This window comes from Hippopotamus amphibius, chromosome 6 (genome assembly GCF_030028045.1).
Source record: "Hippopotamus amphibius kiboko isolate mHipAmp2 chromosome 6, mHipAmp2.hap2, whole genome shotgun sequence".
NCBI lineage: Eukaryota > Metazoa > Chordata > Mammalia > Artiodactyla > Hippopotamidae > Hippopotamus > Hippopotamus amphibius.
In genome coordinates, this window is record NC_080191.1 from 73072114 (window position 1) to 73098675 (window position 26562).

The window sequence follows — 26562 nt, forward strand, 5'->3', positions numbered from 1 at the left end:
TAAAAAATTTACAATATTGAATGACCATTTTTAAAAACTTTGGAAAAAGATATGTGAATAGTATCATTAAATGGGTTAGTTTTTCAAATTCTATTCAGAGTTTCCACATTATCGCTGCCTGATACACAGTTGAAACTCCATAAATATATTCTGAATGAACACTGCAGCCAATAATCAAACACAAAGTGCCCAATCTTGAAAAACAAACGTGGTTCAAGTAGATAGCATATCATGGGAAGAAATTATAAGTAGAATTCTAAACAATGAATCTTTAAAAATAATTATTTAAGTTAACTTTCCTCAAAGAATACAGTTAATTCATATTTTTCTTTTGGAGAGACAACATAAATCAAAAATCTACTGGACTAAATTGTTTATATAAGCTTTTGGACTACAGTTACATACATTCAGGGAAATGCAGTTGCAATGACACAATCACAAATGTCATTAAGTACTCAGTTTTCACACCCAAAAGGGCTATACATAACCTGTCAATCATCCAGCAACAGTAAGGAGAAGTCCCTTGTTTGCTACGAAAAACTCACAAAGGATGTCTTCTTTACAGACACACAGTCAACTATGTAGAAAAATGAAAAAAGGGGCGGGGGGGATAAATCTGCTAACATGTATTAACTCCAATGAGAAAGCAAATCAGACTTTATTCCTGTTTCTCCACACTAAGCATAATTATTTTCAAAGTGATACAATACATAAGTTGTCAGTCCTACCAATTTGCCCCAAGAAGATTATGAATTATCTCTTTAAAAAACAGCAATAGGACTTCCTAGGTGGCGCAGTGGTAAAGAATCCGCCTGCCAATGCAGGGGACACGGGTTTGAGCCCTGCCCTGGGAAGATTCCACATGCCACAAAGCAACTAAGCCCGTGCGCCTAAAAAAAAAAAAAAAAAAAAACAGCAATAATAAGTGACATAGGTCTAAGAAAATTTGGATAAGAAATGTACTGATAAAATGAAAGGCTATGAGACCCAATCACTTTCCATCATGTGTTAGTCTTTATTAAAACAAACAAAATCAAAATTTCAGACACTGATTTACATGATATATACAAGAATATACAAAAGTAAAAGAAAAAAACAGTACATATCTACTACACTAGCACAGCAGACATTTCAAATGGTTATTCTATCCCAAATCCAAACGTTTATATCCAGGATGTCACAGAGGTAACTTCTTTTTGTACCTAAAGTAAAAATAAATCTATTTAATAGAAGAGAAACAAACAGTCTGAACAGAGTTCATTTGTGAACTGCCTAACAGTTCCAGTGTATTAAACTTCTAACCCAACACACACACACACACACACACACACACACATATATATCCACAAGAAATTAGCTGGCACATGCCACAGATAATATTTACACTTTAGAGAGGAAGAAAATGGCAAGGTATAGTGACAGACCTCATAAAGTCTTAAACAGAGAGCTGGAGGTTTCCTGGTACTGATTCCCATATAAATTGCACACAAAATGTCCACAACTGCCACTGTGTTTTAATATACATTTAATACTGCAATAACTTGAAAACTTCTATTCAATAGGTAAATAGTCCAAATCTAGTTTCGTCTATGAAACTGACATTTCATTGCTGTATCACAACCTTGAATAGTTATTTCATCTGACTAAAGGGATTAGTCAAAAAATAAAAACAGTAAAAAGCAATGCTCAAAACTCAAAATTCTCAAGATGCTATATAATAATAATATTACCATCCTCCAATTCCAATTCATTTTGTGTTCTTGGGTTCATATAAGCTCAACTACTTCAAAAATGCTTGAGTCTGACTTACACAGCATTCACTGCTGCAGAGGACAGCCTGCAGAGCCTGGCCCATCCTAGTGCTAGGAAGTAAACTCATACCTTCCTCTGGAAAGGCTCTACAGGGTATAATGTTCCTAACTGCTTTCAATTAGGAAAGGAGGAAGTCAAGGCAGAGACTATTCAGCGACTATCTACCAAAATCCACTCTATGTTTGAGCATGTCGAATGAAGAAAATATAAAGAGCCTTTTGTTAAGGTTGTTCATTTCTAAAATGATCAGAATCACAAGGGCTTCCTTAATTTTTACATCCCTCATTAAATGTTTTAATACCATTAAAAACATAAAGAAAAACCATTGCTTTTCAGTTACCTTATTGAGCTCTGGAAACAGTTCTTGTATCACAATGTCCAAAAAAACATAAGTCAGCTAAAACACCAAAAAAAAAACCACAGAAACCTTTTAAGGCATTAGACAATAAAAAAAAAAAAAACACATAAAAACAATAAACACAAAATTCAAGACTCTGGTTACCTCTCAAGGAGAAGGCAGGGCATAAAACTGACAATATAAAACAAGCACAAAAGAAGCTTCAATAGTATCTATAATGTTCTATTTTTACGATAAGTGATAGATATACACATGTACATTTTATTATTATGCCTCACAATTCATTATATAGTAAATATTTTATATGTAACAACAATTTTAAAGAAACAAGCAGGACACAAAACTGTAGTTGTATTAGGATCTCAACAGAATATGCAGAGACTATAAACAGTAAAATGTTAATATGGTTACTCTACGTAATCTGACTGAATGATGGAATTCTTGATATTTAAATTTTTACTTTATTTCATGAATTTTTAGTATATTCCAAATTTTCTATAATGAATATGTATTTATTTTAAATCAAAACTGTTCGTTATAAAGAAAAAAAGGTAATCAGCAAAAAAGAGTTATTAACAAAAGATACTTTTTTCTATCCGAATGTTTGAATTACATTGCCTTCATCTAGTACAGTATCACTTCACAGTTTATAGTATACCAGACACCCCACTGTGTGTCATCCACTAAACCTAGCCAACACTAGTCGACCTGTTTTAATGAATTTTACCTGCTTATTGAGAACTGGCTGCTGTAAACCATCAAAAAGAAGTCTGATGCTTTCATACTTAGCTTCTTCACCAATACACTTGACTATCAGATCTAAACAAGAAAGCCACATGTGAAACAACTTTATATTATAAAGTGACTCATCATTTACTGGATCATAAGGCAAAATCTCCACCCTCTTTCTTGGGTATTATGCAAAAACTGTAAATTAGCATTTCCTAAATCAGTGTTTGAACAATAAGCTCTTGGAAAAAAGGGTTCTGTAGTCAGGTTGAGAAATGCAGTATCGTGAATTCTCCTTTTGGAGATTCACAATGCACAACACATACTACAAGCTCTGAGGGATGCTGCAGTAAAGAAACCTGCTTATACTATTAAGTGATAAAAGACAGCTGGGAAATAGTACATATTTTATTACTCCATTCAACTAAAACAAAATAAGGAACTTCCTTGGTGGTCCAGTGGTTTAAGATTCCACGCTTCCAATGCAGGGGGGTGCAGGTTCCATCCCTGGTATGGAAACTAAGATCCCAGGTGCAGCCAAAAAAAACCAAAACTAAAAACAAACAAAAAACCCCTCAAACCAAAAACAAACAAAATAAAACGCTACAATTATGTATGCACATTTGTACATACATGTATAGAGAAACACAAAAACTGTCTGTGAGGATTAACACCCAACGGGAGCACACAGCTACTTCTGCACAGTGGGGACAGGATGGCTTCTACTTTTTACTCTCTATATTTTCATAGTGTTTGAATATCTTAATATTTTTATTAATTAATTTTATGGTGAACATAGACTCTCTTGAATGAATATGACCACTTTATTCCTGTACTTTTTGAATAATTAGTATTAACTATGTTATAGAACAATCTTTTGGGAAAATGTTTAAACACTAATTTAGGGTCCCAAAAGTTCCAATTCATGTTTGATTACACAGCTGTCATGTATCACTCCTGTTACCATAGAGTCGGTCCTTATTAAAACCTACGCTGAATGTTTTCCTCCCAGCAGGAAAAGAAATTTATTCTTAAGTAAACAAGGTGCTCAAATATTTGTCCTTTCCCCTCTAATCATAATGAAACTCTTAATGCTGTTCATGGAAAATTCTCATTTTATGTTTGCTTTTATAAGGTAAATCTAACACTCAGAGGCAAAAGCCAAATTCAATTTATAAAGTTTAGTAGATCCTTTATATTCTTCAAGATATATGGCCCATTATGCATCTTTGTGAATCCTCTAATTCACCAATACTACATAGAATTTCCCAATTAAATGTATGAAGCATAATGGTCAAAAATAAACAATCCTTTCAGATTCTTCAAGAGTCACTAAGAAAGAAATGAGTAGAGGACAACAGAAAGCATGCTAGCTTCCTCACTAGCTAAATTACTCCTTCCCAAATGGAAGTCTTCAAGTAGAATGATTCAAATTCGTGCCTGAGCAAAATAAGAAATTATTACATTCACTGGCTTTCTATGTTGTTCCAGAGTATTAAAACTAAGACTGTTAAAACCATGAATGCTCAAAAATAGCTGTGGTTCACTCTCACATTCAGACCAGGGATTTAACTTAATTGTCTTCACACAGAGCAACAGGACCATTCTGAGACTCATTTTTCAATGATGAGAATTCTCTAACGCATCTTCAATTCTTACTCTATACTTTCTCCCTGGGCATTATTACCCACTCAAACATGACTCCCATATCTCTATCCTATAGCATCATTCCTCCAGTTTCCAAATCGGGATATTTAATTGCTTACTAGACATTTCCTCCTGAATAATGTATATCCCTTGCACTCTGCCTGGCACATGGAAGGTGCTCAATAAACTTGGGATGAATGAATGAATTCTGACCTTTTACTCACACACACTAGCGTAGCTCTTCTCATGGTAAAGTGAGCAGCAGGACTCCAACCGTCCCACAAACATCACTTTGATCAGTCTGATTCTAAGTTACTGAAAAAATCCCAAATATAAAATAGAAGGCTAGTGGGAAGCTGCTGCATAACACAGGGAGATCAGCTTGATGATGGGTGATGACTGAGAGGGCTGGGACAGGGACGGTGGGAAGGAGTTGTGGGAGGGAGGGGATATGAGGATATATATAAATACAGCTGATTCACTTTGTTGTACAGCAAAAACTGGCACAACGGTGTAAAGCAATTATATTCCAATAAAGAGCTTAAAAAAAAAAGAAAAAGAAAAGAAAGAATCCGACTATTGTGTGAGTAGAAACAGCCTTAAAGTTCTTAGCGCTAACATCATAAAAACCAAATTTTATTTAACTAAAGCATTAATTTTCATTGGTTCTTGTAATTATTTCTAAAATAAAAATTTTCAGTAAAAATTAGCCTCAATAATTACTATACATCGTGACCTCAAAAGAGTGCTAATCTCTATTAAAGTACTTTTTATTGCACCTGGAATGTAATTCATCATTTCTTCAAAAGTCTGTTTTGCTCGTTTTTGCTTATCTTGGAGAGAGCGAGGTTCAGTGTTTTCACAAAATACAGCATCTACAAAGAGACAGAAAGAAACATTTGCTGGAATTTTCACCTATTATATACAAAGTATTTCCTCATGGTAGAAATACTAATAAAGCAAAGAAAAGCAAGACTTCTCGCTCAAAAAAGCAAGACTTCTTGCTCTTTCAGATCTAATTAAAATCCTTAAGACTACTCAAAACATGAAACAAACACATGAGAAAATACAGACCTCTGAGAAGTGTTATGAGTGAAACCAAGCGGTGCTCCTGAAATAGCTGTTCCAGTTTACAATGAAGATAGTAATCAGTATACATTTCCAGAGTGTTTTTAAAGAGGATTCGAGTTCCCATTAAGAGATGGTGAAGCCAGTCAGGAACTTGGAAAACCACCCGTCCTGAGGAGGATCATACAGAACACTTCATTAAGGTAAACAGACATCTGAACGTTTTCCAATGCAAAAAATACAAATGGTCAATATTTAACTTGTAAATATTAATAACTTTGATATGTTTAAGACCGATTACATATACTGAATTCTCATTTTAAAAAGTACCTTCAATTTAAAAAAAATTATAATGGGGCAATATTCAAGAGCATTAATTTGCATCACAGAAGAAATATAATACATAAATGAAAAACAGGTTTTAACAGTAACCGCAGATATCTTACCTACATACATCAGGTAGTCATAGACTCCTTCTAAAGTCATCACCTCCATAAAATAATTCTGATTTTGCTTTCTTTCTGTGTTCTCAGCACGGTTTGCATTATTCTTAAACAGATCATTGAAGAGCTAAAGTTGAAATAATAAAACATACAGTTTATTACACCTGCTGATAATAATTACTAAGGGTAAAGTGATACAGAGCAAAGGCATTTAAACTTCATCCAATCAAAACAGAATATTTTTTAAAAAAAAACCCACAATATCAGAGATGTTAAGATCTGCCCCCCCAAATTCCACATTTATACCCAAAACTGAATTAAAAAATACAATATTTGGGGGGGGGCCAAAATATTAAATAAAAATCTTTCATTTTAGACACAAGAGACAATTCATTATCCATAAAGAATCCCTTTGATTTTTTTACACCAAAAGGAGCAAATGAACATATATATAAAGATGTATGAAAACATTAGTAATAGTTAATTTTAATTATAACATGATTTAAAGATGATAAATCACTATTTAATTAAAGGATGTTTTGAGGTGAACATTAAGCTTTAAGCAAAGTTTATTTGGACAATAATAGTTAAAGCTTGGAAAGGCCTAATATATGTGGAAAAAAACAAGATACAAAGAATTACTTATAGCAAAAATGATAAAATGCAACTAAATCTCAGCCCCTTACCCCCAAAATATGCAAAAAAAGTCTATTATCATTAATAATAATCAAATAGCAGATATTAAGGAACTAAAAAAAAAACTGATACGGAATTCCCTAGTGGTCCAGTGGCTGGTGCTCCGTGCTCTCACTGCCGAGGGTCCAGGTGCGATCCCTGATTGGGGAACTAAAATCTCACAAGCTATGTGGTGTGGCCAAATAAATAAATAATTTTTAAAAATTTTTAAAAAATGATAGAAAAGATCAACAAAACCAAATGATAAAATGGACAAAGTCTTTGGCAAAACCGATCAAAAAAGAAAAAAGAAAAGCAAAGGAAAAGAAGACAAACAATGTCAGGAATAAAAGGGGACAGAACTACAGATGTCAGAGAAAACGAAAAGAAAAAAGGATATAATTGATAACTTCAGGCCAAGGTTTTTCAAATTTAGATAAGATGGAGAATTTGTTAAAAATATAACCTATCAAAATCTGACTCATAAAATAATAAACCTGAAGAATATTATAATCATAAAAGAAAGAAAATTGGTTTTTTAAAAAAAACCTTCTCAAAATTTGAGGCCTAGATAACTACCAAGTTATCACTTATTTAAAGAACTAATAATTCCAATTATAACTCTACCAGGAAATAGAAAAAGGGTAATATAACCTTAATACGAAAATCTGACAAGGATACAGTGAGAAAGAAAAATTATAGGTTAGGTACACCCATAAACATGGATGTAAATTTCCTTAACCTCATAAAGAATATCTACAAAAAAATCTACAGTATGTATTATTTAATGGTGAAACATCACAATCATTCCTTTTGTACAGCAGGTCCTAGCCATGAATGAAACAAAATCACCATCCTTTGCATGTGTAAATCTAAAAGAATTAATAGATACATTACTAAAATTAATACAAGTCTAGCAAGATTATTGAATTAAAAATCAATACACAACAATCAACTATATTTCTATTTACCAATAGTAAAATTAGAAAGTGAAAAATATTAAAGATACCTTTTATAGTAGGAGACAAAATGAAGGGGTTTTTTTTCCGGCTGGGGCTGGTGCGGGGGGGGTGGGGCGCAAGCCTGTTTCTTGATCACATAGCTCCCCATGCTGGGTCCTACTCTGGCACTAAGCTAAGCTTCTTGCACACAGGGAATTTTTCTTTATATTCCCAGTGCCTAGCACTCAATAGCAGGCGCACAATAAAGTAGTTGTTTAATGACTGGATGAAATATTTTATAAGCCATTAAAATAATATAATACCAGCAAATAAACATAAATACATTATAGCAATTATTTCCTTGATTACCGGAGGTTGGTGATTTACCACCTAAGAAAACCACTTTTAAAAATTCCCCCAAATACAGAAATGGTAGTTTACGAATATAGTTTCTAAAGAAACACCCCGTTAAAGTAGAGAACGAAGCAACTACATATAATACGCTCCTTATACTATACAATTAATTTCCTGATAAGGAAAATATAAAGTCCTATCCATTTCATTAACACAGGATTCTCCCTATAATGGAAAAGTCATCTCAAGTAGGACAACTTCGAACTTAATGGCTCTTTGAGGCAATGCATAGTACCTTCTTATTATTTTCTGAAGTAGGGCTGAGAATGGTCAGTTCTGGTTTACTCGGTTTAGGCTTTGGAGATTCACAAGAATTAATGAAATTCATGATGAAAGGTTCCAAATGCTGACCTTTCTGTGGAGATCATGGTATAAAAGTCAAAAATCAAGATAATGATTTTCAGTATCATATAACATTAAAATTTATTGCTATTTAAATATGCTTATAACTAATAATTTCATAGAATGCACATAAATCAGTTATTCACCTCTTTCATTAGTTTTCCAGGAACAGACTTTATAATTTTCCCTGCAATTAAAAGTAAAATATTAATTTTATAAAGACATAATACACCTCATTATACACAACTGCTCATATGAATACTTCACTAGATAATTTTAAATACTAAACAGCCAAGTAAAAAGCAAAATGGTAGGACTTCCTAGGTGGCGCAGTGGTAAAGAATCCGCCTGCCAATGCAGGGGACACGGGTTCGAGCCCTGCACTGGGAAGATTCCACATGCCATGGAGCAACTTAAGCCCATGTGCCACAACTATAAAAAAAAAAAAAAAAAAAAAAAAAAAGCAAAATGGTAAAAAATATTTATAATTGACAGTTTCAAACTTAACAAAAATTTACAATAAATATGGTATTCTTAACTGCTTATAGAGACAACACTTGGGATACTTTAAAATAATCCAGTGGGATGGAAGGTAGGGGACGGGTTGGAACAAGCCAGTGTCAATAACTGTTGAAGGGCTAAAGAGTTCACTATACGAATTTCTCTACTTTTGTGTATATCGGAAATTTTCCATTAGAAACGTTTTCAAAAGATTTTAAGCAATGATGACTATATAAAGATATCTAAAAGTATGCAAAAGTTAGTCAAAAGAAAAAGTTCTAAAAATTGCTACAACATTTAAATTGGCTATTTGAATAGTATGTATTCTCAACTTTAGATTAAGAATATATATTCTAGGGGCTTCCTAGGTGGTGCAGTGGTTAAGAACCCGCCTGCCAATTCAGGGGACACAGGTTCGATCCCTGCTCCAAGATGATCCCACATGCAGCGGAGCAACTAAGCCCGTGCGCCGCAACTACTGAGCCTGCGCTTTAGAGCCCGTGAGCCACAACTATTGAGCCCACGTGCTGTAACTACTGAAGTCCACGCACCTAGAGCCCGTGCTCCGCAACAAGGGAAGCCACGGCAATGAGAAGCCCACGCACCACAACGAAGAGTCGCCCCCACTCACCGCAACTAAAAAGAAAGCCTGCACACAGCAAAAAAGACCCAACACAGCCAATAAAATAATTAAATAAATTTATTTAAAAAAAAGTATATTCTAATCGTTTGCCAAAATTTTTTCTTGATCTTATCTCCAGTTTCCTTTATTATAAAATATCAAACATAATGAGATTTTCTCAAGCATTTTAGAAATGACTGTAAAAATCAGTCAAAATTGATTAATATAACAAATTTCTTTCAGTCCCGTTTAGAAAAAAGTAGACTCTAATGGCAATAGCAAAAGGCATACTAATGAAAAATAGAGATTGTTTTATAACATGCAAACCTCCAATCTTCTAACCAGGCTATCTCTCCTTGGGTACCCCCATAAATTACTTCTCCCACCTCAGAATTTCCCAAGTTCTTTAAATTACAGAGTTGCACCCTGTGCTTCTCTCTTCTGCAAGCTCTTCCTGAGCCAAACTTTTTGCTCAATCTGATTTCAAATAACACACAAATCTCTATTCCGTGCCTCTCTCCTGGCTTCTCCCACTTTATAAAGCTTCAACTGGATTCTATAAACTCAACAAGTTCAGAACTACTCTAAATTTATTCAGTATTCCGTACGCAAGTAACAGCATTCATCTAGTTGTATAAACAAAAACCTGGATCATCTCTGATCATTTCATCTCCTTCAGTCAAACCTAGTCAGTAACCAGGTCTACCCAATTCTATCTCCTAAACATTATATAATATATGACCCAATACAAAATTTGTTCTCACATTTCCCCTTAATAAGACACACACCAAATATTCTGGCTCAATTATACATATTAATTTGGAGAGACACAGATGAAAGCCAAACACCCACTTGTAATACTTATTCATTCAGTTCTATATATACTTAAGATGACATTATATAAAATATATTTAGAAATACTGTTTTCCTTCCATTACGATCTTTAACAATTTTATTCAAACTTTTCCAGCTTATCTTATTGCTTAGTCTATAATGAACTTTATATAAAAGGAATCAGGCTGCACACATTCTTTTGCATCTCACTTCTTTCATTCAACATCATGTTTTTAGGATTATCAACACCATTTCAGGCAGCTACATGCTACAAGTATTTATTGTTCTAAGTGTTCATTTTGTGAAGCTACTACAATTTATCTGCCTACTCTATTGCTGATAAACATCTGCATTATTTCCAGTTTGAGCTACTATAAACAATACTGCTAAATTCTTAAACATGAACACAAGATTCTCTGCAGTGTATACCTCAGAGAGGAACTACTGGGTCATTCAGTTTTATACCAAACTGTTTGTCCAAGTGGCTTTCCTTTTTAATTGAAGTTCAGCTGATTTACATTATATTACTTTCAGGTGTACAACATAGTAATTCAATATTTTTATAGCTTATACTCCTATAAAGTTACAAGTGGTTTTCCAATTTATATTCCCATTAACAGTGTAAAAGAAGTCCTTCAGAGTTTGATACATGACTTCACTATATAAACTATTTTTCCAAATTAATCTGAGGGACTTTCCTCATGGTGCAGTGGTTAAGAATCTGCCTGCCAATGCTGGGGACGCAGGTTCAATCCCTGGTCCAGGAAGATTCCATATGCCGCAGAGCAACTAAACCCATGCACCACTACTACTGAGGCTGTGTGCTGCAACTACTGAAGCCCATGCACATCTAGAGCCTGAGTTCTGCCATAAGAGAAGCCACTGCACTGAGAATCCCGTGCACCGCAACAAAGAGTAGCCCACGCAGAGCAAAGACCCAATGCGTAGCAAAGACCCAACTAGAAAAAGCCCACGTGCAGCAAAGACCCAATGCAGCCAAAAAATTAAATAAATAAATACAATAATAATAAAAATGAATAACTTAATCTGAAAACGCTGCTTTTTTTCTTTTCAGTTTATCATCATCTATATGCTTCTTTAAATTGACTTACCAAGATTTACATCCGGTAGTATCTTATCAAGAAACTGTGTTTCCCCACCATTGGGGGAGAGAAAATCTGCCAGAAGTTGACTATTACTCAATTCTGGATGCTGCAGCAGTTTCTTGATGAACAAAAACAGAATAAAAGGGGAAGAAACAGTTTTAAAAATCTAGAAGAGTGATGAAAACTACATTAAAGTGATTTTTTTAACCAAGAAAATTTTAAATCCTCAAAAGCTATTTTATATTCAGAATAATAACAAAACACATTTATAGAAAGAATACTAGCACATAATAGGTAAGGCCTCTATAGTCAAACATGAATGCGTCTGAATTCTGCTCTTCCACTTCCTAGCTAGGTGTCACTAGAGAAGTTCCTATATTGCCCAAGAGTCAGTTTCCTCGTGTGCAGAATGAAGATAACACTACCTACTTAAGAGTGCTGTTAGATAAGGCACAGTACCTGATATATAGGAAGGAAGATTACACATTAGCTAATATTATTTCTCAGTTTCTCAACTATAAAACAAGTATTACAATATCATACATCTTTCTTGATAATTAAAGGAAGCTGGTATAAAGGGTTTTGCAGAGAACTAAATGTGGAAATGTGAAATACCTTGGAGACTCTGCTGTCTGATCTTCTTGCAATACTATTTTTTTCTTACAAGATAAACTGATGTTTTAAAGCCAAATTTAACCCAGTCATCTAATATTCAGTGTTGTAACTGAAACAGTTACAAAACTCTATAGCAGAAATCTATATGAATTAAATACCAGTACTGTAATATTTAACTCCATATTACTAGAAAATATTTCTTCTAGAATGAAGTTCTCTAGTTCTCAGAAAGAATCAGTCAGCTCAAATAATGGGTTAATGATATCAACAAAGACACAGGTTAACACTAGCATATGCTGTGTTCAAATATCCTTACATGGGGGGGACTCGAGGGAGGGTTGGGGGGTGAGTCGAAGGAGGGAGGGAATACGGGGATATGTGTATAAAAACAGATGACTGAACTTGGTGTACCCCCCCAAAAATAATAAATTAATTAATTAATTTAAAAAATATCCTTACAGTAGTTAATGTTTATTTCATATTTCAATTTTCATACCACTAAAAAATTATGTAAAAAAAATTTTCTGGGTTGAGGTATTCATTGGCTCAAATACAGAAAACACAATGTAAATACCCCTTTACACTGCTGAATATTTTTAACTTAAAAAGTACTTATTGTTGGCTAAAAGACATCCAAATCTAACTAAATTAACAATTAAAACTATAAAATTCCATGCCCAAATAAAGGAGATTTTTTTAAATAAAGCAAATAAAATTATCCACTCTTTGGTCTTATTCACTTGATTAAAGAAAAATGGTCATTAACTTTAGAGAAGTCTCAAGTAACTTTTAAGCAGACTGTACCAACAATGGAAATATCAATTACATTGTTTACACAACACAATGTGCACACACTGAGAAAAACAGAATTCAATTCCAAGTGGTGAATGGTAGAGTCAGGAGATCCCAAGTAACTAGAAAAACATCTACAATTGCAGGAAAAAAAAACTGAGAAATAAAATAGGAGGGAAAAGTTCCAGAGTTCAGCAAATGCTAAACACAAAATCAAACCAAAAATAACAAAAACAACTCAGTATTCCTAGAATGCATTTAATCTTTTACATCAAGTTTTTCTTCCTTCCTTTCTCTTTCTCTCTCCTTAACTTCCCACACCAAAAGTTTTAAACTAAGCCCAATGTAAGACTTTTTTCCTCCAAGAAAATATCTGGTATTTCACTGGTCATCAATTTTTTTTTTTAAAGTACACTCTTGACAATAATTCATTTCCACATGGGAAAAAATTTTTTTAATAAAGGAATTCCAGAAATCCACATTCACAGGTATTTGTAAGGCAAAGCGCATATCTACGTACAAGGGAAAAAGAGAGAAATTAGAGGATGTTTTACATTAAGTTGGTGCTGTACCTGTAGATATTCCTGAAACTCTTCTCTCTTAGACTTTAAGAACTCATAATTTTTGGGGCCAATGATCCTCTTGGAAGGAAGCTGGGCATCAGGAAATGTGCCTGAAATTAATATATATGAAAGTTATTACTATGTTCTGCTATTTTAAAAACCTAATTTATAATTTACTATGGCAAATTCAGATTCACAGTGCTGCCTTGTAGAGATGTGGCATTATCCTGCAAATAACTGTGACATAATCAAGAGCTTCAAAAGTCAGAAGATCAGACCAAAGAACCTGAGTCTACTGATAACCAAAATATCAGCACTCTTCATAGACACAGATCTATTCAGCCTTCTATACTAGTAAAAAGGCTTCAAAAATTTATCATGAGATTATTTTGAAATTGGTGGGATTCTATCAGACAAAATTATACTAAAGAAATACCTACTCTCTTATGGGAAAAAAGGCAGCATTTTGTCAATGCTATATAAGCTTAAAAATACCTTTTTTTTTTTTTTTTTGCGCACGGACTTAGTTGCTCTGCGGCATGTGGGATCTTCCTGGAGCAGGGATTGAACCTGTGTCCTCTGCATTGGCAGGCAGATTCTTAACCACTGCGCCACCTAGGAAGCCCCTAAAAACAATATTTAAAAACCATGGACATTTTTTCTCAGGTAGGGCCAACTCTGGAAATTTTAGTACCACAAAGGAAAAACATTGTTGGGAATCCAACCAACTTTGGTTGATCCAGGGTTTTAAATTATGGAAATAAGTGATCTTTTCTCAACTCTAAAAAGTCTCAGAGAAAGACCAAGACAAGGAGGGCATTGTACCAGACTGGCAAAGGCAAGAGAAAGCCATTTAAGGACAAGTAAAAAATCAAAATCTAGGCAAAAAACTATAGGGTGAGACCTTATATTTTTTATCTTTCTATAATCTCCTTATTGTAGGTTTTGTTCTTATAGCAGGGTAGAGAAGTTTCCCTGTCCTTTACAATTCAGAACCAACCTAAATTTGGATCAGGGGACACTCGACAGAACTTTTCTAAAGTAAAAAGACTCAGAAAATACAATTCAAACTCACCAATTTACATAAAAATGACTGGAAATAATTCATGACTATAAACCTAACATTCACCAAAATAAATGGACATATAAGAGAGACTAAAAGGTGAGGGGAAGAACTGAGAAGAGTGCTCTCCTTTTCTGATTGATCTACCCTGAAAAGAAACACACAACTACAAGATTATTTTTCCTTATCTAAATCTAAGAGCTAAATCAAAACATTTGCCATGTGGCACAGAAAACATGTTTACCACAGAAGATGATGGCAAAAGAAAAGAGCGATTCTGAAATGCCTGGTTTAAATTCTCCGCCACTGTCTTTTAAATTTTAATATCATTATTACTTGAAAAGCTATAAATCTGCATTGTAAAAACTTCAAAAATATAAATAAGCAGAAATGAGATAAAAACAGTGCATTCCTATTATCACAAGTAGTGTACACAAGTGGCACTGTTATATTTCCTTAGTACAATTACTTAAAATTAGAGTTATTTCAGAAAGCTGGTTCAACAGCTTTCAAGAAGGCTAATGCTGAAAGGTAATGTTTTATACAAAAAGGACAACATACCATGAAATTCTGTTAGTTTTGATTCAAGCACATAGAATTCAAGGTATCTTCTATAGACAGACCAATGTTCAGGCTCATGCCCAACTGTAAAATGAATGAACACACTGAGAAATAATTTTACAAACTACTACTAAAACAATGCACTGTTTATAACATTAAGTATACAAAGCTGGAAACTATTCCAGTCTTAATAATTTATTATTTCTTGGGAATTCCTGGTGGTCCAGTGTTTAGGACTCCACGCTTCCACTGCAGGGGGCATGGGTTTGATCCCTGGTCAGGGAACTAAGATCCCACATGCTGCACAGTGTGGTCAAAAATAATAATTTATTATTTCTTGGCATCCAATTATTAACAGATTTTATCCCATATTTTAACTTTAAGTTACTTAGAAGAGATTGACAAATTTCACCTATTTATGAGGTTATCGCAATAATATATATATTTTCCTACAAAAGAATCAGCTCACAGAAACTTCAAAAAAGTATGCAATTACCCTTAATTTTTAAATGTCACAAACTGATGTATTTAATAAAAACTTGTAATCAATTTTGGAATTCTCAAATACTTAACAGTTGTCCTGGTCTAATGCAGTACAGAACAGCGCTATCCAACAGAACCTTTTGCAGTACTGAAAATGTTCCATATTATCTGTACTAACAAAGTAGCTATTAGCCACATACTGCTATTAGCTATTAGCCACTTGAAATGTGGTTAGTGTAAGTAAGGAACTGAAATTTTAATATTAATTTAATTTAACTGAAACTGCCACATGTGGCTAGTGACTAGAAAATTGGACAGCACAGAGCAAAGGTTTAAAGAATGAGTTGGGGAACTTCCCTGGTGGTCCAGTGGCTAAGACTCCACACTCCCAGTGCAGGGGACCTGGGTTCAACCTCTGGTCAGAGAACTAGATCCCACATGCTGCAACTAAGAGTTCTCATGCTGCAACTAAAGACCCTGCATGGTGCAACTAAAGATCCCACATGCCATAACTAAAGACCCACATGCCACAATTAAAAGATCTTGTGTGCCGCAACTAAGACGTGGTGCAGCCAAATAAATAAAAACTAAAAAAAAAAAAAAAAAAAAAAAAAAAAAAGAATAAGTTGGGTCACATCGCCTACTTCAATCCCAATTCCCCCATTTACTATGTGAATTTGAACACTTAACCTCACTGTGCATTAGCTTGCTTATAATAAAAATAATTGTGCCTATTACATTAAATAATCTACTTACAGCACTTTTTAAAAAAATTATTTTATTTATTTATTTATTTATTTATTTATTTATTGGCTGTGTTGGGTCTTTGTTGCTGTACATGGGCCTTCTCTGGTTGTGGAGAGCAGGAGCTACTCTTCATTGTGGTGCGTGGGCTCCTCATTGCTGTGGCTTTTCTTGTTGCGGAGCACGGGCTCTAGAGGCGTGGGCTTCAGTAGTTGCGGCACACAGGCTCAATAGTTGTGGCTCATGGGCTCTAGAGTGCAGGCTCAATATTTGTGGCGCACGGACTTAGCTGCTCCGCGGAATGTGGGATATTCCTGGAGCAGGGATCAAACCTGTATCCCCTATGTTGGCAGGCAGGTTCTTAACCACTGTACCACCTAGGAAGTCCCTACAGCACTTTCTGTACAGTGCACAGCATGGCGTAAGCACCCCCAAAATGTTAACGGTTATTATTAGCAACTCATGTCATTTTAGTATAAATTTGGAAATGCAACGGATTAAGTTAACTAAACCCACAACCCAAAATTAACACCTGTACTCAGAAAAACCAACCTGATTCAGTTACAACCTATAAAGCAAACCCTATTTTCTTCTTCAACATATAATGAAGAATATAATATAGATCTTAAAAGATCTATATTTAGTTTGATTTTTAAAATCTGAAGTTTTGCTATTCTGCTATACATATAAGATCAATGTAGTATTTAAATTATACACTTTTTTAATATACTTATACACTTTTTTTTTCCCTTCAAAGGGCATGGCTTCCTAAGAGCACATTACAATGACAGTAAAAGTCTACAGCACTTCTGACAAAAATTATCTTAGAATACAAGTTTTAAGATATTTAATTTTATATTAAATTAAGCCAAACTTTAAAAAACAAAGCAGAAAAATTAAAGACAACTGTCCAAAAGGCAAAAACAAAAGTATACTCCCCAAATATTTTAAAGCACATCATACATAAAACTTTCAAAGGAGATAAAGGTTACTGCATGCCTACGTAAATTTATCCATATGCTGGGGTGGGTGGGGGGTGGGGGGAGGAGAGGGAGGAGTCCAAGATGGCAGTGCAGGAAGATGCTAGACTCAGTACCTCCAACAGATACACCAAATCTACAGCGTTGGATCATCTCTCTCTGAAAAAGACCTAAAAACTAGATGAACTGCTTCTCCATAACAAATGATAAAAGGACCACATCAAAACAGGTAAGCAAGGCAGAGACACAATCTTGACCAAAACCTTATCTCCAGCATAGCAACACACAATAGAGAGAGATCTCAGCAGTCTGGTGCTTCTCCCAGAGAAGCTTGGAAGTTGGTGCCCCACAACAGGCACCCCAATCCCTGGGATCTGCACCAGGAGAGGTGAGCCCCCCAAAATGCCTGGCTTAGAAAACCAATGGGACTGACACTCAAGGAACCCAAAGTGCTAGAGGAAACTGAGATTCCCCTTTTAAAAAGTTCCTGCAGGGTCTCACTCGCCCCAAGCCCCAGCAAAAAGTGAAGTTTGAAAAGCGCCTAGCCTACATGTAAGCAGACTCATTTGCTAATCCAAAAGCATCTGCTGGAGGGGCAGGGGACAGCTGAAACTCTCCCAAGACACAGGCAGGGGGAGATGCCATTATTGCACTCCCCGCCTGCCCTGCTAGCACAGGCACACAAGCTTGGAAATGGCACCCTCTTGCAGCCTTGCTAAGACGAGGCTAAGTGGTCGCAGTACTATTCCACCGCCTTACTAAAGCTGGAGAACAGAGGCAGCCGCAGCAACCCCCCCCCCCCCACCTCCGCTGCCCCGCTCCCTGGCCGTGGCTGGCAAGCAGGAGCGGCTGCAGCATTCTTCCGCTCCCAGCCTAAAGCCAGCTTACTCGCACAGGCGAGGCATTCTCTCACGGCACTGCTGAAACCTGCGGGCACACACAGCCCAGACACCTTCCCATTGACTTTCTGATGCTGGCCAGCACGCCCTGTCCCCTACACCCACCAGCTGCCCTCCTGAAGCCAGCAGGTGTGTGCAAGCTCCACAGGCCACCCCTTGATCACGTGGCCTTGGTGGCTAAGGGAGCTGGCGATATTGAGCTCCATGGGACTGTGAGAATTGGAAAGATGGTTCTTGGAAAGGCACACTACCCCTCAGGGCACTGCACAGACAACAGACTAAATAAAACTCCAGTCTTCCTGTGAAAAGGCCTATTTACTTAGCTTGGAGCTTCAGCCTGAGGGACAGGTTTCAGGTTTCCCACATATCTAAGAACTAAGGAGACTACTCAGAAAACCTAAGCAGGAAGACACCATTCCTGCATATCCCCTTGGCCTCACTACAGCTCAATGAGAACTCTCAGAACACTCGTCTGGAGCAACTGTGCATCCAGAGGACACCTCCAGATCTCCTGGGATGGAGGCAGGTAGGGATTTCAACTGTGGCCCCACAGGACTATATGTATCTGCCTATTTTAAAAGCTGCTGCCTAAGCGTCTGTCTTCTGGTCAGCCTGAAATCAGGTACTAAATGAGATTCCTTCCTCTTGGAGCACTGACAGGTCTTGGCACACCCTCAATAAAAGGGACCCATCAAGAACATATCAGGCAGGGACTTCCTTGGTGGCGCAGTGGTTAAGAATCTGCCTGCCAATGCAGGAGACACAGGTTCGATCCCTGGGCTGGGAAGATCCTACGTGCAGTGGAGCAATTAAGCCTATGCACCACAACTATTTAGTCTGCACGCTAGAGCCCTTGAGCCACAACTACTGAAGACCACGCGCCTAGAGCCCATGCTCCACAAGAACTGAGAAGCCCTCGCGCACCGCAACAAAGAGTAGCCCCCACTCATCACAACTAGAGAAAGCTTGAGCACAGCAATGCAGATGCAACACAGCCAATAAATAAATACAGTAGTTAATTAATTAAATTTATTTAAAAGAAAAAAGAATAAATCAGGCAGTTTAGACAATCACAAAGGTTCAAGAGACAAACAAGAGCTAGGGCAAGGTTGAATGAGAAGGCTAATCACCTATACAGACCACTCTTCAAGACTGAGGAAGGCAGCTGTTTCTAATACACAGGAAGTCAAGTAAAACACAGGGTCAAGTAAAATGAGGAAGCAGAGAAATAAGTTCCAAACAAAAGCATGAGACAAATATTTCAGATTGATACAGAGATAAGTAATCTACCCAATAAAAAATTTTAAGTAATGGTCATAAAAATGGTAATCAAACTTGGGAGAAGAATAGATGAACACAGTGAGACTTTCAACAAAGAGAGAGAAATTATAAGAAAGTACCAAACAGAAGTCCCAGAGCTGAAAAATACAATAACTAAACTGAAAAATAAATATCCTAGAGGGATTCAACATCAGACTGGATGAAGCAAAGAACAGATCAACAAGCAGGAAGGCAAAGCAATGAAACTCAGAGCAGCAGAAAGAAAAAAGAATTTTAAAAAATGAAGATAACTTATGTTACCTATAGGATAACATCAAGTGAAATAACACTTGCATTAGAGAGGTCCCAAAAGGAGAAAAGAAAAAGGGACACAAAAGTTATCTGAAGAAATAATGGATGAAAACTTCCTTAACCTAAGGAAGGAAACAGACATCCAAGTCCAAGAAGCCCAGAGAGTCCCAAAAGAGATGAACCCAAAGAGACCCACACTAAAACACATTAAATTAAAATGTTAAAGATAGAGAATCTTAAAAGCAGCAAGAGGAAAACTGTTACATACAAGGGAAACCCCATAAGGCTATTAACAGATTTCTCAGCAGAAACTTTGCAGGCTAGAAAGGAATGGTATGACATATTCAAAACTCTAGAAGGAAAAAACTTCCAACCAAGAAAATATACCTAACAAGGTTATTATTTTGATTTGAAGGAGATACAGAGTTTTCCAGACAAGCAAAAGTTTAAAAATTCATCACTACTAAACCGGCCTTGTAGGAAATATTAAAGAGAATTCTTTAAGCTGAAAAGAAATGACCCAATTAATAACAAGAAAACATAATGTAAAAATTTCACTAGAAAAAGTAAATATGTACTAAAGGTAATGGATTAATCACTTATAAAGGTATTATGAAGGTTAAAAGACAAAAGTAGTAAAATTATCTAAAGCTATAATAATTTAAGGAAAACAAAATAAAAAGAGGTAAAATGGAAACCAAAAACATAAAATGTGGGGGAGGAAGTAAAAATCTAGAATTTTCAAATGTGTTCAAATTTAAGTTGCTATCAATTTAAAGTAGACTGTTATATACATAGGATGATATATGTAAATCATTTTTTAAGCTCCCCTATGTTCACTGCAGTATTATTTACAATAGCCAAGATGTGGAAACAACCTAACTTGTTTCCTCTGTAACCATCAACAGATGAATAGATAAAGAAGATGTGGTATATGTATACAATCAAATACTACTCAGCCATAAAAAAGAATGAAATCTTTCCATTTGCAACAACATGGATGGACCTAGAGGGTATTAACCTGAGTGAAGTAAGTTAAAGAAAGACAAATACCATGTGATTTCACTTATATGTGGAATCTAGAAAACCAAACAAACCGAAATAAAACCCAGACTCACACAGAGACCAAGTTGGTGGTTGCCAGAGGGGGAGGACAAAATGGGTGAAGGGGATTAAGAAGTGACAAACTTCCGGTTATAAAATAAATAAGTCACAGGGATGTAAAGTACAGCATGGGGGACACAGTTAATAATACTGTACTAACTTTGTATGGTGAAGGATGGTAACCAGACTTATTGCGGTGACCGTTTTACAATGCATACAGGTGGAGAATTACTATACTGAACACCAAGAACTAACGTAATAGTGTATGTCAATTATACCTCAATAAAAAGCAATTTATTTATACTGATCAGGATATATATCTGAATCATCAAACGTTTTAAATAATTTTCCGAGAGCCAAGAACAGTGTGGCAAGAGCCTGGTTTTAAGTACTAGGCACAGCAAGGAGGTGAACACAGAAACTAACTAGGATATTCCTTTTTTTTTTTTTTTAATAAATTTATTTATTTATTTATTTATTCATTCATTTTATTGGTTGTGTTGGGTCTTTTTTGCTGTGTGCGGGCTTTCTTTAGTTGCGGCGAGTGGGGGCTACTCTTCATTGTGGTGCACGGGCTCCTCATTGCCGTGGCTTCTCTTGTTGCAGAGCACAGGCTCTAGGCGCATGGGCTTCAGTAGTTGCAGCACATGGGCTCAGTAGTTGTGGCTCACGGGCTCTAAAGCACAGGCTCAACAGTTGTGGCGCACGGGCTTAGTTGCTCCGCGGCATGTGGGATCTTCCTGGAGCAGGGATCGAACCCATGTCCCCTGCATTGGCAGGCAGATTCTTAACCACTGCGCCACCTAGGAAGCCCTAACTAGGATATTCCTTTCCATTTTTTTCTAACACTTAAAACTCCGGTCAGTAAAAACAGCAGACAAAAGATGCAAAGAAAACTATGTTTGAAGTTGAAATCAAACTCTACTATCAACAAAAGTTTTTCAGTACACTTATTAAACTGCTGAGATAGAACAGCAACTAGCAAGATAACAGAAGTTACAGCAAAATCAAGTAGCACTGACTCAGAACTGGAGTGAACAAGATCCTGCCTGATACTCAGCTGCAGTAGGGAATATCACTGCTAGCTACTCTGAGCATTCTTCCTTCTCCATTCCTATGCTTTATGTTCCTATGTATGAAATCAGATTAGCTTCTGAGAAAAATCAAATACCTAATACTTATTGAAAAATAAATAAGGGGAATATTAGCACTGACCTTCATTCTATCACTTCATCACTCCTCTCTCAAAACCATTTCCTAACACAGCCACTTTTTTCCTTCTTTCCTCACAGATTGTTCACTCTTTCCTGAGACCAACTTTATTTTTCTGCTCATCATTCCCAAAACGTGCACAGCTTGGATGTGTTTTTGCTTATACAGACTACCCCTCTCTGGGGCAAAGCTCAGGGTGACTCTTTATCCACTATGTATGCTACTGACCTGTCTCTACAACAACCCACAAGAAAACTTGTAAAGCTGTGTTTGAACATATTTTTATCAATTATTATTAGCCCACAACAATGGAGGCGGGAAAGGCTGTCTAAATTACATTGGTTTAATACCTGATATAGTGCTACATGCATTAACAATGTTAATACCTGCTCTTCTATCATTTCTTTCAACATCAATACAAAACACTGGTATTCTCTCCTTTTTCTCCTTCCTTTCAGAGGAGGTATCTTCAAAAAAGTCTACATATGGAATGCTAATTTTCCATGCAGCAAGGTTTCGAGGAGTATTAGGTGTGTTCACAGCTTCCACTGGAGAATCATCTTCCATTACAACAATACCTTCTTCAATCTGGAAAAAGATCATCAGGCAAAAATGTAATATTTCCAGGACCTTTAGACTTATACCATATGAGATGCAACTATAAAGTAATATGCCCATATAATGTCTATAATTTTTAATACTTTTAAAATTGATAAATTTTCTACAGAAAATGTGAAGATAAAAAAACTATAACAAGTTACTAGCATCAACTCCAGGTTTTGCTACATCACCTATATATGAAAATTAATAGAAAACAGACACTTTAGCAATTACTAGAAAAGATATTAAAAATACACAAATACAGAAAAATATTTAACTTTGGTAATAAGTAGAAATTACTGTATTGATATCTTTTGTTTAGGAATGTAAAATTTTATGAAAACAGCTGCTGATGGAAATTGCACAGATAAACTGAATATATAATATGTTGTTGGTTACAAGATATACCAGTGCAATCCTTTCAGAAAGCATTTTGGCAATATGTAAATATCAACAGAAGAAGCCATAAAACAGTTTCAACCAAGTAATTCCATTTCTGGGAACTTATTCTAATGAAAGTATTTATTTTAAATAAATTTTTTTAAACTGTGAAAAAGCACAAGTATAAACAGATTCACTGCAGCATTAAATAATATAAAATTAGAAAAAAGGTCTGAAAGGGACCCACCTGTAAAGAGTTAAGACTGTTTTTTCATCCCCTGACTTCTAAAATTTTAATAATATAAATATTCTTTAAAGTCTTACTTGAAGAACAATTATTTTTAAAAAGCAGTGTTAAACATGTTCTAGAAATAAACATGCAGGAAGAAGGAGGGGGAAATGTCTGTACTTCATTAAATCGGAAAAGAATCTCTGAACTGACACATTATAACACCCCATCACCTAGACATCTCTGATTCATGTTAAGGGGGACAAAATTTTACAGATAAAACACAACCACCCTGAACACATGTTTTTAAGGAAACAAGTCAAAGGCTGTAGCACTTAAGAAAATTCTGAACAGTCTGGTCAAAGCAAGCAAGTAGTGGAGAAGTATTTTTTTTCAGAATTCTAGCATTCCTACCTTCACTCTCTGTTCTACTCTCTTCTCACACCTGGTAGCCACCTCTCTTCTAAGGGAACTTTTTTCCTCCCCCACAAAGACCCTGGGCAATGATCCCTTTTTCTGTTCCCGTCCTAAAATGGCTTTCTCTCGTCCCTAGTAAGACTGATATTAGGAAGACTCCTTAATGCTCTGCTGAAAACAGAGAAGTCTTCCAGGCCTAAAAAAATGAAACTATAAAAATAGATAATAAATGTTGTTTTTTGCCTTTCTGGGACAAGGCTATCTCCTTACAAATGTGGAAGAAAAACAGAGAAGCATGTGTGAGGGAAACACCCACTCATCTGAGGTACAGGGCAGCATTGTCCATGGTTATTACAACTGTAATTTTGTTAATAGATTTGGCTTCTGAAAAGAAATGATAAAATGAATCAGAAAGGGATAGAATATTTGTTTAACAAGCTGACTAAAAGCCAAAAAATGGGATATTCTTAAATAAAAAGAAGTTCCACAAAATCAATCTAAGAAACAAAATGGGAGAATAAAATTCTTAGCAACAAAAACATATCAACAAAAAAACAAAGGACAAAGTTTTACATTTTATTACTGTTACCATTTAAATGGTGTTTATATCAAAAAAGGAAACGGAAATCTCTAGGGCAATACTTCTCTAAGAATTTTCAGGGACTCCTTCAGTATTATTTAAAGAATATAACTAAAATTTTATAAAAAGGAAAACCATGCACTTTTTCATTTTCAAACAGATGCTCCCTCTACAAAGAAGGTGGAGAGTAAAAGGGGCAGAGGATAAAAGGCAAAGAGATGTTCCCCTATTTCCTTGAGAAATACTAATGTAACTCATTACTATCTTTTCCTATGCGGAGACAACTGCCAATTTACCAGTGGGTAAATTACGCTCCAGAAGTTTCTTTGTAAATCACTTCTGAACTTGGACAGAAATGCATTTTCAGAGAGACCCAATCTTATACAGCAGACTTTGGTTCCCGGGCCAGTATACACATGCTAATTTAAGGTATAATTTATTTGATGATATTATAACACTGTATAGTACTTACTGCGCTTACTCTGTGCTAGGCACTGTTCTAAGTACTTCATGTATATTACTTGCTTAATCCTCTGTCTATAAGCTTAATCCTCTACTATTATCTGCATTTCACATGTGAGGAAATTAAATCAAAATAAAACTAAGCAATTTACCCAAGCTCACAGAGCAAAGAGCAAAGAGGTACTACTACCAAACGATCACATCAAGGTGATCATTTTTCTAAAAAAAAAAAGTCTTCCAGGTCTCAATTTTGGATCACATACCACTGTAGCCCTGGTAGTGAGACTGGCAATTTCCCTTTCTCATACACTTCCTAAACAAGACAAAAGAGATTTCCCTGAGGTCCCACAGTTCAGAATAAGCACAGTACCCACAAATCCTAAGCGGCACTATCTTGGTCTGGGCTAATACCCTATCCACCTCCTGTCTTTTCTCTTTAGAGTATTAGTGATTAGTTTGCCCTCTTACCCTACTTTCCCTTATTACTATCTGCTTCCAATCAAGAATTTCCAAGACAACCCTCAGAATGGGAGAAAATATGTGCAAACAAAGCAACCGACAGCAATTAATCTCCAAAATATACAAACAGCTCATGCAGCTCAATATCAAAAAAAAAAACCCAAAATCCCAAATGATCCAATCAAAAAATAGGCAGAAGATCTAAAGAGACATTTCTCCAAAGAAGACATACAGATGGCCAAAAAGTACATGGAAAGATGCTCAATATCACTAATTATTAGAGAAATGCAAACTGAAACTACAATGAGATGTCGCCTCATACCAGTCAGAATGGGCCAGCATCAAAAAAATCTACAGGGGCTTCCTAGGTGGCGCAGTGGCTGAGAGTCTGCCTGCCAATGCAGGGGACACGGGTTCAATCCCTGCTCCAGGAAGATTCCACATGCCGCGGAGCAACAAAGCCCGTGCGCCACAACTATTGAGCCTGCGCTTTAGAGCCCGTGAGCCACAACTATTGAGCCCATGTGCTGCAACGACTGAAGCCCACGTGCCTAGAGCCCGTGCTCTGCAAAAAGAGAAGCCACGGCAATGAGGAGCCCACGCACCACAACAAAGAGTAGCCCACACTAAAGAAAGCCCGTGCACAGCAAAAAACACCCAACACAGCCAATAAATAAATAAACAAACAAATAAACAAATAAATAAGTTTATTTTAAAAATCTACAAACAATAAAATGCTGGGGAGGCTGTGAAGAAAAGGGAACCCTCCTACACTGCTGGCGGGAATGTAAATTGGTACAGCCACTACGGAGAACAGTATGGAGGCTCCTTAAAAAACTAAAAATAGAACTACCGTATGATCCAGCAATCCCATGCCTGGGCATATACCCAGAGAAAAACATAATTCCAAAAGATACATACACCCAATGTTCACTGCAGCACTATTTATAAGAGCCAGGACATGGAAGCAACCTAAATGTCCACCAGCAGAGGAATGCATAAAGATGTGGTACATATAAACAGTGGAATATTTATTATCCAGCCATAAAAAAGAAAACGATAACATCATTTGTAGCAACATGGATGGACCTAGAGACTGTCATATTGAGTGAAGTCAAGTCAGACACAGAAAGACAAATATCCTATGAAATCACATATATGTGTAAACTAAAAAAAAAAATAAAAATAAAAAATGAACAAATGAATTTATTTACAGAAGAGTCATGGATGTAGAAAACAAGCTTATGGCTACCAGGGGATAAGGTGGTGGGGAGGAGGGATAAACTGGGAGACTGAGACTGACATATACACACTACTATATACAAGGTATACTATATACTAGGTAACTAATAAG

At 35.9% G+C, this 26562-nt stretch overlaps 1 protein-coding gene across 5 annotated transcripts in view; it reads right to left on the reverse strand.

Moving 5' to 3' along the window:
* Positions 1-991: 991 nt before the first annotated feature.
* SNX14 (sorting nexin 14) overlaps positions 992-26562 on the reverse strand; it is a 75497-nt gene continuing 49926 nt past the window's right edge. For 4 of the 5 annotated variants that reach the window (XM_057738117.1, XM_057738118.1, XM_057738116.1 and 1 more), the window contains 12 exons: positions 22467-22668; positions 15087-15170; positions 13472-13572; positions 11499-11610; positions 8576-8616; positions 8323-8442; positions 6061-6184; positions 5621-5785; positions 5326-5421; positions 2898-2989; positions 2153-2209; positions 992-1202 (listed from right to left, as the gene is read on the reverse strand). In XM_057738117.1, the coding sequence (XP_057594100.1) occupies positions 1164-1202; positions 2153-2209; positions 2898-2989; positions 5326-5421; positions 5621-5785; positions 6061-6184; positions 8323-8442; positions 8576-8616; positions 11499-11610; positions 13472-13572; positions 15087-15170; positions 22467-22668 (1233 nt within the window). In that variant the 3' untranslated portion in view covers positions 992-1163. The remainder of the gene's footprint in view (positions 1203-2152; positions 2210-2897; positions 2990-5325; positions 5422-5620; positions 5786-6060; positions 6185-8322; positions 8443-8575; positions 8617-11498; positions 11611-13471; positions 13573-15086; positions 15171-22466; positions 22669-26562) is intronic. The other variant, XM_057738119.1, reaches the window with a different exon arrangement.